Source organism: Haliotis cracherodii, unplaced genomic scaffold (genome assembly GCF_022045235.1).
Source record: "Haliotis cracherodii isolate W230 unplaced genomic scaffold, xgHalCrac1.p SCAF_9, whole genome shotgun sequence".
Classification (NCBI taxonomy): domain Eukaryota; kingdom Metazoa; phylum Mollusca; class Gastropoda; order Lepetellida; family Haliotidae; genus Haliotis; species Haliotis cracherodii.
In genome coordinates this window covers 42988733-43003242 of record NW_027266343.1, presented here as the reverse complement: position 1 = coordinate 43003242, position 14510 = coordinate 42988733, and the positions used below count along the sequence as shown (strand labels likewise).

Genomic DNA, 14510 nt, shown 5'->3' with positions numbered 1-14510 from the left:
AAGGGAGAGATAGAGGAAGGGAGTGAGAGAGGAAGGGAGTGAGAGAGGAAGTGACGGAGGCTAGAGAGAGAGGAAGGGTGTTAGTGATAAAGTGATGGAGGCTGGAGAGAGAGGAAGGGAGTGAGTGATAAAGTGAGGGAGGCCGGGGAGAGATAGAGGAAGGGAGTGAGAGATGAAGTGACGGAGGCTGGGGAGAGAGAGAGGTAGGGAGAGAGAGATGAAGGGAGTGAGAGATGAAGTGACGGAGGCTGGGGAGAGAGAGAGGAAGGGAGAGAGAGATGAAGTGAAGGAGGCCGGGGAGAGAGAGAGGAAGGGAGAGAGAGATGAAGTGAAGGAGGCCGGGGAGAGAGAGAGGAAGGGAGAGAGAGATGAAGGGAGTGAGTGATAAAGTAAGGGAGGCCGGGGAGAGAGAGATGAAGGGAGGTGAGCGATGAAGTGAGGGAGGCTTGGGAGGGAGAGGGGAAGGAAGTGAGTGATGGTCTTCTTGAGACATGTAACGTGTATCTCCACAGAGCACACAGAGGACATAGTGACCTTGGTGTATCAGTACATCCACCTGCTGCAGAAGGAAGGAGTGCACCAGTGGGTGCATGATGAGTGCAAGGTCAGTTGGGAGTATCAACATTAGGGTCACTGAGATCAGCTTGGGGTCACTGAGATCAGCTTGAGGTCAGTGAGATCAGCTTGGGGTCACTGAAATCACCTTGTGGTCACTGAGATCAGCTTGGGGTCACTGAGATCAGCTTGGGGTCACTGAGATCAGCTTGGGGTCACTGAGATCAGCTTGGGGTCACTGAGATCAGCTTGGGGTCACTGAAATCACCTTGTGGTCACTGAGATCAGCTTGGGGTCACTGAGATCAGCTTGGGGTCCCTGAGATCAGCTTGGGGTCCCTGAGATCAGCTTGAGGTCACTGAGATCAACTTTGGGTCACTTTGCATGTGCGATAGAGCTAACATGGAGACGGTCATATCACAGGGGGTGTAATAACCAGATCCGTATTATCTGCTGGGCTGATATGGCTTGTCAATGCATTTTAAATGGGTGATCGATATCAGCCCGGGTGCGAAGGAATTAGAGTTACATCCCTTGGTGCGTTGTCTGCTCGGCTAGCTTTCCCGTGACAATGTTTTCCAAACAAGGTGAACATGTTTTGCATTGACTTACAAATGGAATAATGGAGCTAAAAGCTATCTTGGAAAAAACTGAGGATAGATTTTTATTAAAAGAGAAATGGACAGGGAAGGTTTTGTGAACAAAATGAAAAACAAGAAGACCAACAGTGACATGAAACTATTCAGAAATTATTTTACGGACACTTACAGAATTTAGATATGTTTTATAAATGGAAGCATTTTAAAATTTGATGTTCTGTTAAATGATAAAAAGTTCTTATTGGCAGTGTTCATATCATACCCCATATCAACCCGAGACCCCCATATCAACCCGAGACCCCCATATCAGCCCGAGACCCCCATATCAGCCCGAGACCCCCATATCAGCCCAAACCCCCATATCAGCCCAAACCCCCATATCAACCCGAGACCCCCATATCAGCCCTCGGGCTGATTTGGGGGTCTCGGGCTGATATGGGGTGATATGAGAACTGCCATGTAATAATACCAGGCCAGTAGAGGGGGCAGTCTAAGGGACTCCACCAAGGCCAAGGGGTGGTTGTCAATGTCAAGTGACTTCATGATTTCGTAACTGATAATCTGTACTAGCTTTTTATGTATTAGTTTCTAGCTTGTTCAAGCTCCCTGTATATAAATGTTTTTCCTGTGTTACCATGGATACAGAAACTGAAGACCATCAAGTTCCAGTTCAAGGACAAGGAAACTCCAAACAGCTATGCGACGTCTTTAGCCCGAGACAACCATGTGAGTTAAAGCTGTTACACAAAGGTCGGGAACAAAAATGTTTCCTATCAGAGGCATATTTTCAAAATCACAGTGAGGTTTTTCCATCTTTTCCTCAGCAGGCAGAAATCAAATTTAATGTCATAGCAAAACTGCTGTCTTTTTTCAAAAACAAGTCTTCTGTTAAAATCCAGACAATCTGGACATATACCAGTTATTTTACCTGACAAAACCAAAAAAACATTGATCATGTTGATACTCTGGAATAAAAGTTATTGACTCTTTGTCTGTTCCACACCTGATGACACAACACGTTGCCATGGAATAGCTGTATTTCTGGTTCACCTAAAGGTTGAAAGGTTTATCAATATTCTAACCAGCTATGTCAATACTTGACAGGCTTGTATACACTAGATTCCACCATCACCTGTGAATACTAGTATATACAGCCATTATGTACCGCCTCCTTGGTCTAGTGGTAGAGCGTCAGCCCAGAGAGGGGAAGGTCGCGTCATACCGAAAGACGTTAAAAGATGATACTTGTTGTTACCCTGTCTGGCGCTCGACATTAAGGGGCTAAAACAAGGACTGGTCGTCTCAGAGTCAGTATACTGTGTCTGAATGAGGTATTCATGTAAAACTGCGGCATGGTATCTCAGTGAGCTAGCACTATAAATCGGCATCAGTTCGGACTATTACAAGCAGCCACACAAACACACACGTACATGCACGTTGCTATATGAGTGCAATAATCTTGGACGCGACGTTAAACCCCATTTCACCTCACCTACAGCCATCATGTAGTGTAGAAGTGACACAGTTCTATATTTAATATTCTAAACAATTGGGCCTTTTAGTTCTCATTGAAGTGAAGGGGGCACGGGTGGCCTAGTCGTCTAAGGTGCCGTGATTTGCTGTGTAGAGTTGCGTCCTGTGGACACGCCAGAAACCTATGATTGTGGGTTTGAATCCCGGTTCGCCCCGATAATGTTTCTAGGTTTATCAGCACCATACCCGTGCTCGTAGGTTTCACCGAAGTGGTAAACGTCTGAGACCTGCATCACTTCGGGCTGACACACCGCGATATAACTGGAATACTGTTAAAAGCGGCGTCAAACACAACTCACTCACTCACTCATATTGAAGTGAATGAGCAAACTGTGTGTCTATACCATAACCTAGAACCAGGCCTTTGTGTGATTAGCTTGTTTGTTGTTTAACGCTGCACTCAGCAATGTTCCAGCCATATGACGGTGGTCTGTAAATAATCAAATCTGGATCAGACAATACAGTGATTGACACCATGAGCATCGATCTATGCATTTGATGACATGCATCAACCAAGTCAAGGAGGCTGACCATCCGTTCTCGTTAGTTGCTGCTTACAACAAGTTGGTAAAAATATACTACTCAAGTACTTGAGTAATATGAAACATTTTGGTGTTCTTTGACTTCCCGTGAGTTCTGTAGTATTTACCGCGGATGGAGAAACATAGTGTACACAAAGCTGTGAAGTACTGATGATCATCTATCTGATGCTGTAGGGGGCACGGTCATCTAAGGCGCCGCGATTCGCTGGGCAAAGTTGCGTCCCTTTGGTACGCCAGAAACCTATGATTGTGGTTTGAATCCTGTTTTGCCCCGATTATGTCTCTAGGTTTGTCAGCACCATACCCGTGCTCGTGGGTTTCACCGAAGTGGTAAACATCTGAGACCTGCATCACTTCAGGCTTTCCTCCCACATTAAGCTAACAGGCCGTGATATAACTGGAATACTGTTAAAAGGGGTGTTAAACCCAACTCACTCACTCACTCTGATGCTGTAGTTGGTAACATGTGATAAATTTTGTGTGGTCGACTCCAGATTTTATGGTAGATGTATGTATTACCAGTGTAATGGGTGGGTTAGATTAAGGGGAATTGTATGGGCTGACGTAAGTACCTACCTTTATAGTCATTTATTGGAGAAACGTATGCCCACGCTGGCATAGTGACTGTGAAGACGTGACAATGCTAGCTGGCAGCCATGTTTGAGAGGGCCGAGGAGGAGCATGGCCATTGGTTGTGTCTGTTTTCCTAGTCACATGGGCCCAGTGTCGTGTATGATGAATCTTGACTAACAATCTCTACAGATATATAAGATCGAAGAGGCTCTGTCTGGACCTTACCTCCTGTCCGAGTTCCGTCCTGATCTCATCCTGGACCTCCTCAACAAACTGACTCCACAGAACATGAGGTAGGTGTTACTGTCTGACGGTCACTCCGTGGTGGGGCGGTCGAGTAGCCTAGTGGTTAAAGCGTTCGCTCGTCATGCCGAAGACAGGGTTCGATTCCTAACATGGGTACAATGTGTGAAGCCCATTTCTGGTGTCCCCCGTTGTGATATTGCTGGAATATTGCTAAAAGTGGCGTAAAACTATACTATATATAGTTAAAAGTTCTCATCATACACCAAGTGAGTGAGTGAGTGAAATGTGGTTTTATGCTGCAATTCACTGTGCAGTGTTGCACCCCTTAGGCATGCCCAGAAACCCATGATTGTGGTTCGAATCCCAGTTAGCCTTCATAATGATTCTTGGTTTGTCTGCACCTTACCCATGCTTGTGTATGTCACCAAAACTGTAAACGTCGAAGCCCTGCATCACTTTGTCCTTTCCATCCTCATTCATCAAACTGACATTCATCATGTGACTGAAATACTGTTCAAAACGGACCTAAACCCAACTCACTCACTCACAGTCACCCCATGGGAGATATACATTAAATGCACTTCGCTCTTTGTGGGAAATTTAATCCGACTCTTCGGCACTGCAAGTCAATGCTTTAACCATGAGGCTACTCCATTCTCTTTGATTATACAGTAAACCATAATGAACACGCATATAACGAACTGACTGATATAACAAACTTATTTTTCAGTCCCGACCATTTGTTGTATAAATGTCGTGTATATGCTTATAACGGACTATGGTTATAATGAACTAAAATTACTGGTCCCTTCGAGTTCGTTATAACCGTGGTTTACTGTAAATGTATTGCAATGGCCATTATGATGTCAACATTAATGGCAGGTAAATTTGTAAGACTCCGTGAACATGGTAAACATTCTGTTGTAGAAAGGTCTCTTGTGAAATGGTGACCTAAATGGTCCGCTATGAAGGTTCATTTCTGAGTTCACCAATATCGGGGCTACATAATGAAGTAGTGTGTTCTACAGTCTTTGACTAATTCCCTCCTTCAATCTGGCTACAGTGTGACAGTTGTGGCCAAGAAGTACGAGGGAGTGGCAGACCTGTCAGAGAGGTGGTATGGAACCCAGTACAAGGTGGAGCCCTATTCTAAAACCCAACTGAAGGTAAACATCATGATAGGGAACTTTCTCATATGGCATTTATCTATTGCTGAAAACTCTGAATTTTGTTTGTTTGATAGGCAAACGTTACTTTGAAGTTATATGACAAAGTAGACAAAATGTATGGATAACTTGTGTATTTACTGTAAAAGCGATGTTTCTGTATAGATCCTTATATCATTGTCAAGCAAGGCCTTGTGACTACTTTGTCTACTTAGATTTTGTTCAAATTCCAAAATTGCCTGATTATCAGGATATCGAAAATTTATTAATTTCACTAGTCTGCTAAAATGATGTGATACCCGGTTGCCATCTACCTAATGGTGAAAGTGGTGGTCCACAAGTTAAAGTCACTAGTCCTCACCAAATATCTCTAGTCTCGGACTTCCTATTGTGACCATGACTCTTTTTTTGTCAGAACTATGCATGTGTATTTCACCAAAGTGGTAGGACCTGCATCACTGTGGGCTTTTCTCCCTCATCAAGCTGACATGCCATGACATGACTGGAATACTGTTAAAAATGGTGTTAAACACAACTCACTCACTCAAAGACAAAGTTGTAGTGATGTTTTCAATATTTTTATTCTCAGCAGAGCAAGAGCAAGAGTATTTCAGCAATCATATCAAGTTACACTTTACATGGATGGCAATGGTTTTATTATACCCCTGACCTTATAGGTCTGTCCGTCTGTCCATCCGTCAGTCCGTCCAAAAACTTTGTCCGCTCGATTTCTCTTAAACTATTCAGTGGATTCATCTCAAACTTAGTACATTTAATCTGTGTCATATGGAGGGGCAGTCAAAAGAAAAAAATTGTTTTTATCAATTTTCCATTTTTGTATGAATTTTTCAAACCCTAACCCTATCCATTATTTAATTTGAAACTACTGACACACTAGGCGGGTCGGGGGTATTAGTGAGCCACACTCACTTTTCACCTTGTTATTTCAGCACTGGGATGATGCTGGTCTTCATGACAACCTGCATTTACCAGACATCAATGAGTTCATTCCTGAAAATCTTGACTTGGTTCCAAGGGAGGAGGTTTGTGTGCCACTTATTTTCTGGAGAAATAAAGAAAGTAATTTTATGCTGTAGTTTGTAATTGATAACGAATATCTTAAATTTCTGAGTATGAATGCTGTATGAGTATGATGATAAGCATCAGAGGCAGAATTTTGAGAAATGGGCTTCATTCTAAACCAAGTCACCACATGAACAGGAACAAATACACACAGGTTGAGATTTGCAGTGTCTGAATAAAAGGTGGGATGTGTACCAAATGACCCTATGGGGATTCCATGTCAGTACAGGACCCCAGCATCTTATGCTGGTCGTAGGAAGCGACCAAGTGGATTGGGTGGTCAGGCTTGGTGAGTTGGTTGTTAGTGTGTCCTACCCCAACAATAATCAGTGGATTGGGTGGTCAGGCTTGGTTAGTTGGTTGTTAGTGTGTCCTACCACAACAATAATCAGTGGATTGGGTGGTCAGGCTTGGTGAGTTGGTTGTTAGTGTGTCCTACCACAACAATAATCAGTGGATTGGGTGGTCAGGCTTGGTGAGTTGGTTGTTAGTGTGTCTTACCACAACAATAATCAGTGGATTGGGTGGTCAGGCTTGGTGAGTTGGTTGTTAGTGTGTCCTACCACAACAATAATCAGTGGATTGGGTGGTCAGGCTTGGTGAGTTGGTTGTTAGTGTGTCCTACCACAACAATAATCAGTGGATTGGGTGGTCAGGCTTGGTGAGTTGGTTGTTAGTGTGTCTTACCACAACAATAATCAGTGGATTGGGTGGTCAGGCTTGGTGAGTTGGTTGTTAGTGTGTCCTACCACAACAATAATCAGTGGATTGGGTGGTCAGGCTTGGTGAGTTGGTTGTTAGTGTGTCCTACCACAACAATAATCAGTGGATTGGGTGGTCAGGCTTGGTGAGTTGGTTGTTCGTGTGTCTTACCACAACAATAATCAGTGGATTGGGTGGTCAGGCTTGGTGAGTTGGTTGTTAGTGTGTCTTACCACAACAATAATCAGTGGATTGGGTGGTCAGGCTTGGTGAGTTGGTTGTTCGTGTGTCCTACCACAACAATAATCAGTGGATTGGGTGGTCAGGCTTGGTGAGTTGGTTGTTAGTGTGTCTTACCACAACAATAATCAGTGGATTGGGTGGTCAGGCTTGGTGAGTTGGTTGTTAGTGTGTCCTACCACAACAATAATCAGTGGATTGGGTGGTCAGGCTTGGTGAGTTGGTTGTTCGTGTGTCTTACCACAACAATAATCAGTGGATTGGGTGGTCAGGCTTGGTGAGTTGGTTGTTAGTGTGTCTTACCACAACAGTAATCAGTGGATTGGGTGGTCAGGCTTGGTGAGTTGGTTGTTAGTGTGTCCTACCACAACAATAATCAGTGGATTGTCTGGTCCAGATGTGATTATTTACAGGCTGCCATCATATAGCTGGAATATTGCTGAGCTTGGCATTAAGCAACAAACAAACAGTTACACTCAATGCAACCCCCTCTGTATTCACTTGTTAGCTATGCACGTTCTCTTATGATTATTATGATTATTATTTTTTGTTACAGGTGACGCCATTTCCTGTTATGATAAAGGTAAGTTATCTTGTAGGTTAACTAGCTGGAATTCCAGAATTTATATTTTTGCTGGACCATGTATAGTCCAATCAAAATTTTGTAATGAACTAGACATCCAGTTCATAAACAACATGGATTTCAACATGCAGATTTTGGTCGACTGTAGGATTTGCAAAGCATGTGTACCGTCAACTGGGCGTCGACAGATATTTTCCAAATCTTTCCATGTTTTTAATCAAGGTGCTCGGGTGATTTGATGCCCTTCCCGAGGTAGGACCTGTTTAATTACAATATAGATCTTGATTATTGATCAGATCGTCTTGAGTGGGCGCCGTCATTTTGTTTGAAACAAATGCAAGTCATCAGAGAGGTGGAATCTGATTGGTCAATAGACAATAGAAGAGACATATTTGGGATGTAACTCGTTATCACCACTGTAGCCACTACAATCAAGTCTGGAAATTCGAGCAATGTTGGAAACTGGACTTTTATAGTCAGATAGCTCCCTTGCCTCAGGAAGATGATACAGACGTTACTCGCCCCCCTTGTATCTGAACATTTATTGCTTGAACAAGTCGTGGAAAGAACCACGTTTATTCAGCCATTTTGGAAAAGGCTTCCTTATTTATCTTCCAAGTATTTTTAATTGTTAACAAGGAATTTATTAGCAAAGTTTTGCAATGTGTTCCTGATCATCCTTAGTCCCTAATTTTGTTGTTATTAAAAGAATATGCATTGATTCCAGTGAATTAACAATAAACTGGTTGTGTCTAAAAGTATGTGAAAGCAGTGACATGTTTCATTCTGGCAAATGTAAAAAAAATTAATTGTTATAAATCAAGTTAGACTCACTATGCACTGATATTGTGGATAGAAAATGAAAAATGGTAAACACATTTTCATGATAAATTTCTTTAGTTCAGGAAAGTCTGAATGCAGTATGGTGAATACTTGGGTTATTGCTGTTTTCAGAATGATGACCTGACAAGACTGTGGTTCAAACAAGATGACAAATTCCTGCTCCCAAAGTCCTACATTTCTCTGCAGTTTTATAGGTAGATCTGGGTTAGAATTCATCTTCAGCAACCCATTCTTGTAAGAGGTGACTAATGGGATTGGGTAGTTAGGCTTGCTGACTTGGTTGATGCATATCATCATTTCCCAATTGCGTATGCTGATGTTCATGATGTCAATCACTGGATTGTCTGGTCCAGATTGGATTATTTACAGGCCGCTGTCATGTAGCTGGAATATTGCTCAGTGGTGTGTTAAACAACAAACAAACAGTTTTGGAGGTTGATGTTCGTACTGTGGCCAGGCAATACAAATGCCATTATGCAGATTTATTACATAACTGTTGACTGGTACATGGACATTGTGTGTTACTATGTCTGGAATTCAGCAGAATGTCCAAGTAGGCAGTATGGGTGGCCTAGTTATCTAATGCTCCTGACTTTGCTGTGTAGAGTTGCATCCCTTAGACATGTCAGAATCCAATGATCCTAGATTTAGCCCGATTGTGATTCAAGGTTTGTCAGCCCCTGCCCATGCTTATAGGTTGTAGATGGCAAATATCTGCATCATTTCAGCTTTCCTCCTACATTGTACAACTAAAATATAGGTCAAACCGATGTAAAATCCAACATCCACAATCGCTCTATTAGTAGTAAATTAATTTTGTGCAAGGCAATTCCACTGTTCCATATTCATGTCACATGATACTTTAAGTCAGGAATCTTCGGGTATCCCTCAATGAAGACCTCTATTGCCTTCAGCTGTATTGTGATGTTTTTGTCCCAGCCCCTCGGCCTACACTGATCCCGGGTGTGTGTGCATGCTGTCTCTGTTTGTGTCGCTGATGAACGATGCCCTGACAGAGTACACCTACTCCGCCGACCTAGCAGGACTCTCATACTCCTTCAGCAGCTCCAGGGACGGCTTTGATGTAAGTACTGTAACCATGACAACTGTAGTATATACAGTAGCACATAGAGTACACCTACTCCGCCGACCTGGCAGGACTCTCATACTCCTTCAGTAGCTTCAGGGACGGCTTTAATGTAATTACTGTAACCATGGCAACTGTTGTATATATAGTAGCACATAGAGTACCCCTGCCCGGCAGAACTCATTTTACACTTAGGGGCTAAAACTACCTCGTATTTGCACATGTGCACTTAAGCAATTCTCAATGCTGATTGGTCAAATATCACTTCGCATTACTTCATTGTTGAGACCATTACAATATGTGAATTATGGGCCGACAGCAAGGAAGAGTTTCTATTCTTACTCTTTATTCAATTGGCAATGAGAAATGTAAAGGAGAACCTATTTGAAAGTCTGATGTACTGACTACCTGCTCTGCATAAATGCTTGGTGTAAATCCCTCGCCATAGGCTTGGGGCTTACACTATTCCTTCCCTCAGGGGAGATAACCTGTAATTCCTCATGCCTCCATGGTGATGGCTGTCATGTTACTGACTGCAGTATAAACATGGCCTCTCTCCCTCCTCTAGATCTCCATCAGCGGCTACAGTGACAAGCAGAACATCCTCCTGGAGAAGATCGTAGAGAAGATGACCAACTTTACAGTTGATCCCGTCAGGTTCAACATCAAGAAGGAAAAAGTAGGTCAAATAGACTCAAAATTATGACTGGACATTGTTGCAGTAAATAGCCGTGGTGCTGCACGATCGGATTCAGACACACACACCGATGGGAGGGAAAACATTGACGTACATTGAAAACTTGCTTTGAGAATTGAAGGTGAGGTGAAATTGGGTTTAACGTCGCGTCTAAGATTATTGCATGCATGTGTGTGTGGCTGCTTGTACTAGTCCGGACTGATACCGATTTATAGTGCTAGCCCACTGAGATACCATGCCGCAGTTTAACATGAATACCCCACTCAGATACAGTATACTGACTCCGAGCCGACCAGTCCTTGTTTAAGCCCCTTAATGCCGAGCGCCAGACAGGGTAATAAGAAGTACCATCTTTTACGTCTTTTGTTATGATGCGGCCGTGGATCGAACCGTGGACCTTCCGCTCTCCGGGCGGACGCTCTACCACTAGACCATGGAGGCAGTCCTTTGAGAATTGAAGAGGAACAGACAGTCTGGGCGTTGTGTGTCCAGGGTTACTCCAAGATGATAAGTGGGGGAATCATGACTACTTCTTCATTTATTTTACAATGCCCCTAGCATGTTGCAGTGGTTGATCCCTGGCCTCATCATACCAAAAGACATTTAAAGATGGAACTTACTCTTATCCTGTCTGGCGCTTGGCATTAAGGGGCTAAAACAAGGACTGGTCGGCTAGGCATCAGAATACTGTGCCTGATTGGGGTGTACATGTTCAACTGCGTTATGGTAGATCTATTAAACCTGTATTAGTCCAGGCTAGTACAAGCAACCATGTCGCTATATAAGTGCAATAATCTTGAACAACAAGTTAAACCTTATGTCACCTCCCCTCACTAGCATGTTGGCTTTGTAATGACTTCAGGGATTTGTATACACTACTCTCCTCCACCACCTGTGAATACATAAGCCACTTTGCATTGTACCTGTTATTATTCTGCTATTTTTGTTAGGAATCAGCCTGGTTTCAGCAAGAGGGAAACCTTTGATTATTCATACCAATAATTGACCTGTAAAGATCCTTGGGTAGAATAGGTCTTGAGCCACCCATCCCTGCCGTAAAAGGTGACTATGCTTATCATAAGAGGCAACTAACAGGATTGGGAGATCAGGCTTGTTGATTGGTTGATGCATGTCATCGTATCTCAGTTGTGTGTGGATTGATGCTCATGATTGTCTGGTCCACACTAGATTATTTCCAGACCGCTGTCATATGGCTGGAATATTACTGAGTGGGGTGTTAAACAAACAAATAAAAATTCATCACACAAGTGGCATTGTTTCTTGATGGTAACGTGTGCAGCTTGCCCTGTGGTATCAAAGTAGGGCAGGAGTTGGGCTTATTTTACATCCATGAGATATACACAGCATCATTTCATAACTGGACTGAATATAGGCACACAACACCACTACGCTGCATATCGGCCCTTTGTATTGATGAGTGATGGATACATAGTGGATATGTAGTGTGTACATATCAGTGTTTGATATAATTTTAGAACCCAAAAAGGTGCGTTGTATTGCCTGCCCATCTTCAAAATTACCTGCCTGCATTCAGACATCATGGATATGGAAAGATCACCAAAAATAAGAGACAAATGGTATCTTGATTCGGTTGAAATAATGCAAACAATTACTTGAAAATCTACAAGGAGCAGTCTCGGAATTATCTGCCAGACTAGTGGGCAGGTGGAGGAAAATTTCAGGCAGCCCAACGGAAAAGTTTCTAGCCACGGGCAGACAGGAAAGCAGTTATTTCGGACACTGATACATACCCAGAAGCATTGTGTGGTTCACTGCAGCGGTTATTGAAGCAGGGCGGCATCAGTCACAACCACACTCCTGGTGGGACAGGAAGAAAGGTTGGAAGTAGTTGTAGTGAGCCTCACTGACACAATACACCAGAACTGAGATGACAGCTTGTTGTTTCAGCTGGAGAGGTCGTACCGGAACTTCATGGCGGACCAGCCCAGCCAGCATGCCACCTATGCCTTGTCACAGCTCATGGCCAGTGTGTTCTGGACCAAGGAGGAGTCTCTACTGTACCTGCAAGGTAGATGAGTCAATGTGTGCGTGAGTTGGGGTTACACGCTTTGAACAGTGTGCCAGTTATATCACGGTGTGTCAGCTTAATGTCAGGGGAAAGCCCGAAGTGATGCAGGTCTCAGACTTTTACCACTTTCATGAAACCCACGGGCATGGGTATGATGCTGACAGGCCGAGGAACATTAACGGGGCGACCAGAGATTCGAACCCCCAACAGACCCGTGAAGATCCAGGGTAGAATAAGTCTTGAGCAACCCATGCTTGCTGTAAAAGGCGACAATGCTTGTCATAAGAGGTGACTAATGGGATCGGCCGGGCAGGCTCGCTGACATGGTTGATGCATGTCACCATATCCCAATTGCGTAGATCGATGCTCATGATGTCAATCATCTATGTCTGGTCCAGACTCGATTATTTTCAGACACCCGGCATATAGCTGGTATATTGCTGAGTGCGGTGTTAAACACCAAACAAATGAACCCCCAATATAAGTTTCTGGCTTGCCCAAGATACGCAACTCTGCGCTGCAACTTCTGGCACTTTAGACTTTAGACTACCCCTATCCCCTGCAAGGTAGATGACACTTAGTATATGAGTGAATGTATTGTGGGGGAATGTTCTGTTACAATGAAGTCAATCTTTTTTAAAGCAGTAAATAATCAAGTCTGGATTAGGCAAACCAGTGGTTGTTATGAGCAATGTCACTCTCCATCGAGGTACAGTGACATGCAGTCAACTCAGGCACTGAGTCTGTCCACCCCATCCAATTTAGGCTGTATCCCACCTCTGTGTTTAGATGCACCAACAGGGTTGTATGAGACTGTATCCCCATCTGTGTTTCAGAAGTGACAACAGGGAAGCTGGAGGCCTACATCCATCAGTTGTTATCCCACTATGTGTAGAGGGGGGTTGTATGAGACTGTATCCCACCTCTGTGTTTAGATGCACCAACAGGGAAGCTGGAGGCCTACATCCATCAGTTGTTATCCCACTATGTGTAGAGGGGGGTTGTATGAGACTGTATTCCACCTCTGTGTTTAGATGCGCCAACAGGGAAGCTGGAGGCCTACATCCATCAGTTGTTATCCCACTATGTGTAGAGGGGGGTTGTATGAGACTGTATCCCACCTCTGTGTTTAGATGCGCCAACAGGGAAGCTGGAGGCCTACATCCATCAGTTGTTATCCCACTATGTGTAGAGGGGGGTTGTATGAGACTGTATCCCACCTCTGTGTTTAGATGCGCCAACAGGGAAGCTGGAGGCCTACATCCATCAGTTGTTATCCCACTATGTGTAGAGGGGGGTTGTATGAGACTGTATCCCCATCTGTGTTTCAGAAGTGACAACAGGGAAGCTGGAGGCCTACATCCATCAGTTGTTATCCCACTATGTGTAGAGGGGGGTTGTATGAGACTGTATCCCACCTCTGTGTTTAGATGCACCAACAGGGAAGCTGGAGGCCTACATCCATCAGTTGTTATCCCACTATGTGTAGAGGGGGGTTGTATGAGACTGTATCCCACCTCTGTGTTTAGATGCACCAACAGGGAAGCTGGAGGCCTACATCCATCAGTTGTTATCCCACTATGTGTAGAGGGGGGTTGTATGAGACTGTATCCCACCTCTGTGTTTAGATGCGCCAACAGGGAAGCTGGAGGCCTACATCCATCAGTTGTTATCCCACTATGTGTAGAGGGGGGTTGTATGAGACTGTATCCCACCTCTGTGTTTAGATGCGCCAACAGGGAAGTTGGAGGCCTACATCCATCAGTTGTTATCCCACTATGTGTAGAGGGGGGTTGTATGAGACTGTATCCCACCACTGTGTTTCAGACGTGACAACAGGGAAGCTGGAGGCCTACATCCATCAGTTGTTATCCCGCCTCTATATAGAGGGTCTGGTGTATGGGAATGTCACTAAACAGGTGTGTATTTGAAAAGAAGATATTAGATGTGTATGTCTTAGAAACCCTTGTAATGCATTGACCGACAATTAGGTTTGTTGTGACACAAAATA

General features: G+C 43.9%; 1 protein-coding gene across 1 annotated transcript in view; it reads left to right on the top strand.

The window, feature by feature from the left end:
- The window catches only part of LOC139452508 (insulin-degrading enzyme-like), a 39782-nt gene that overhangs the window by 10862 nt on the left and 14410 nt on the right, over window positions 1-14510 (top strand). The window contains exons 12-22 of the mRNA XM_071234012.1: window positions 513-604; window positions 1800-1880; window positions 3992-4095; window positions 5112-5214; window positions 6165-6257; window positions 7796-7822; window positions 8777-8859; window positions 9605-9749; window positions 10321-10431; window positions 12379-12499; window positions 14327-14418. Of these exons, the coding sequence (XP_071090113.1) occupies window positions 513-604; window positions 1800-1880; window positions 3992-4095; window positions 5112-5214; window positions 6165-6257; window positions 7796-7822; window positions 8777-8859; window positions 9605-9749; window positions 10321-10431; window positions 12379-12499; window positions 14327-14418 (1052 nt within the window). The remainder of the gene's footprint in view (window positions 1-512; window positions 605-1799; window positions 1881-3991; window positions 4096-5111; window positions 5215-6164; window positions 6258-7795; window positions 7823-8776; window positions 8860-9604; window positions 9750-10320; window positions 10432-12378; window positions 12500-14326; window positions 14419-14510) is intronic.